The sequence below is a fragment of the Buceros rhinoceros genome, unplaced genomic scaffold (genome assembly GCF_000710305.1).
Source record: "Buceros rhinoceros silvestris isolate BGI_N320 unplaced genomic scaffold, ASM71030v1 scaffold22758, whole genome shotgun sequence".
Taxonomy (NCBI): Eukaryota; Metazoa; Chordata; class Aves; order Bucerotiformes; family Bucerotidae; genus Buceros; species Buceros rhinoceros.
Window position 1 is genome coordinate 17,227 of NW_010428902.1, and position 292 is coordinate 17,518.

General features: G+C 65.1%; 1 protein-coding gene across 1 annotated transcript in view; it reads left to right on the forward strand.

Moving 5' to 3' along the window:
• LOC104499006 (serine/arginine repetitive matrix protein 3-like) overlaps window positions 1–138 on the forward strand; it is a 10,298-nt gene extending 10,160 nt beyond the window's left edge. Inside the window, exon 8 of the mRNA XM_010142455.1 lies at window positions 84–138. Within this exon, the coding sequence (XP_010140757.1) occupies window positions 84–138 (55 nt within the window). The remainder of the gene's footprint in view (window positions 1–83) is intronic.
• The last annotated feature ends 154 nt before the right edge of the window (window positions 139–292 follow it).

Sequence of the window (292 nt, forward strand, 5' to 3'; positions counted from 1 at the left end):
TGGCTGTTGGTGGGGTGGCAAGGGAAGCGCCCCCCAGGTGCTGCCCCTGCTCCCATCTCTGCAGCTTTTGGCTTTTCCCGCAGGTCCCGAAGCCCCAGGAACAAGCGGAAAGAGAAAAACAAAGAGCGCAAGAGGTGAGGGGCCACAATGGAGGGTGGGAGCAGGGCAGTGTACCCGCTGTGTCCTGACCCCCAGCAGCTCAACATGCCCCTTGGCGCCTTGGCCACCCTCTCCACAGGTCCCGCAGTGAGTCCCCAGCCTGGCGCTCGCACCGGCGCAGCTCCTGCAGCTC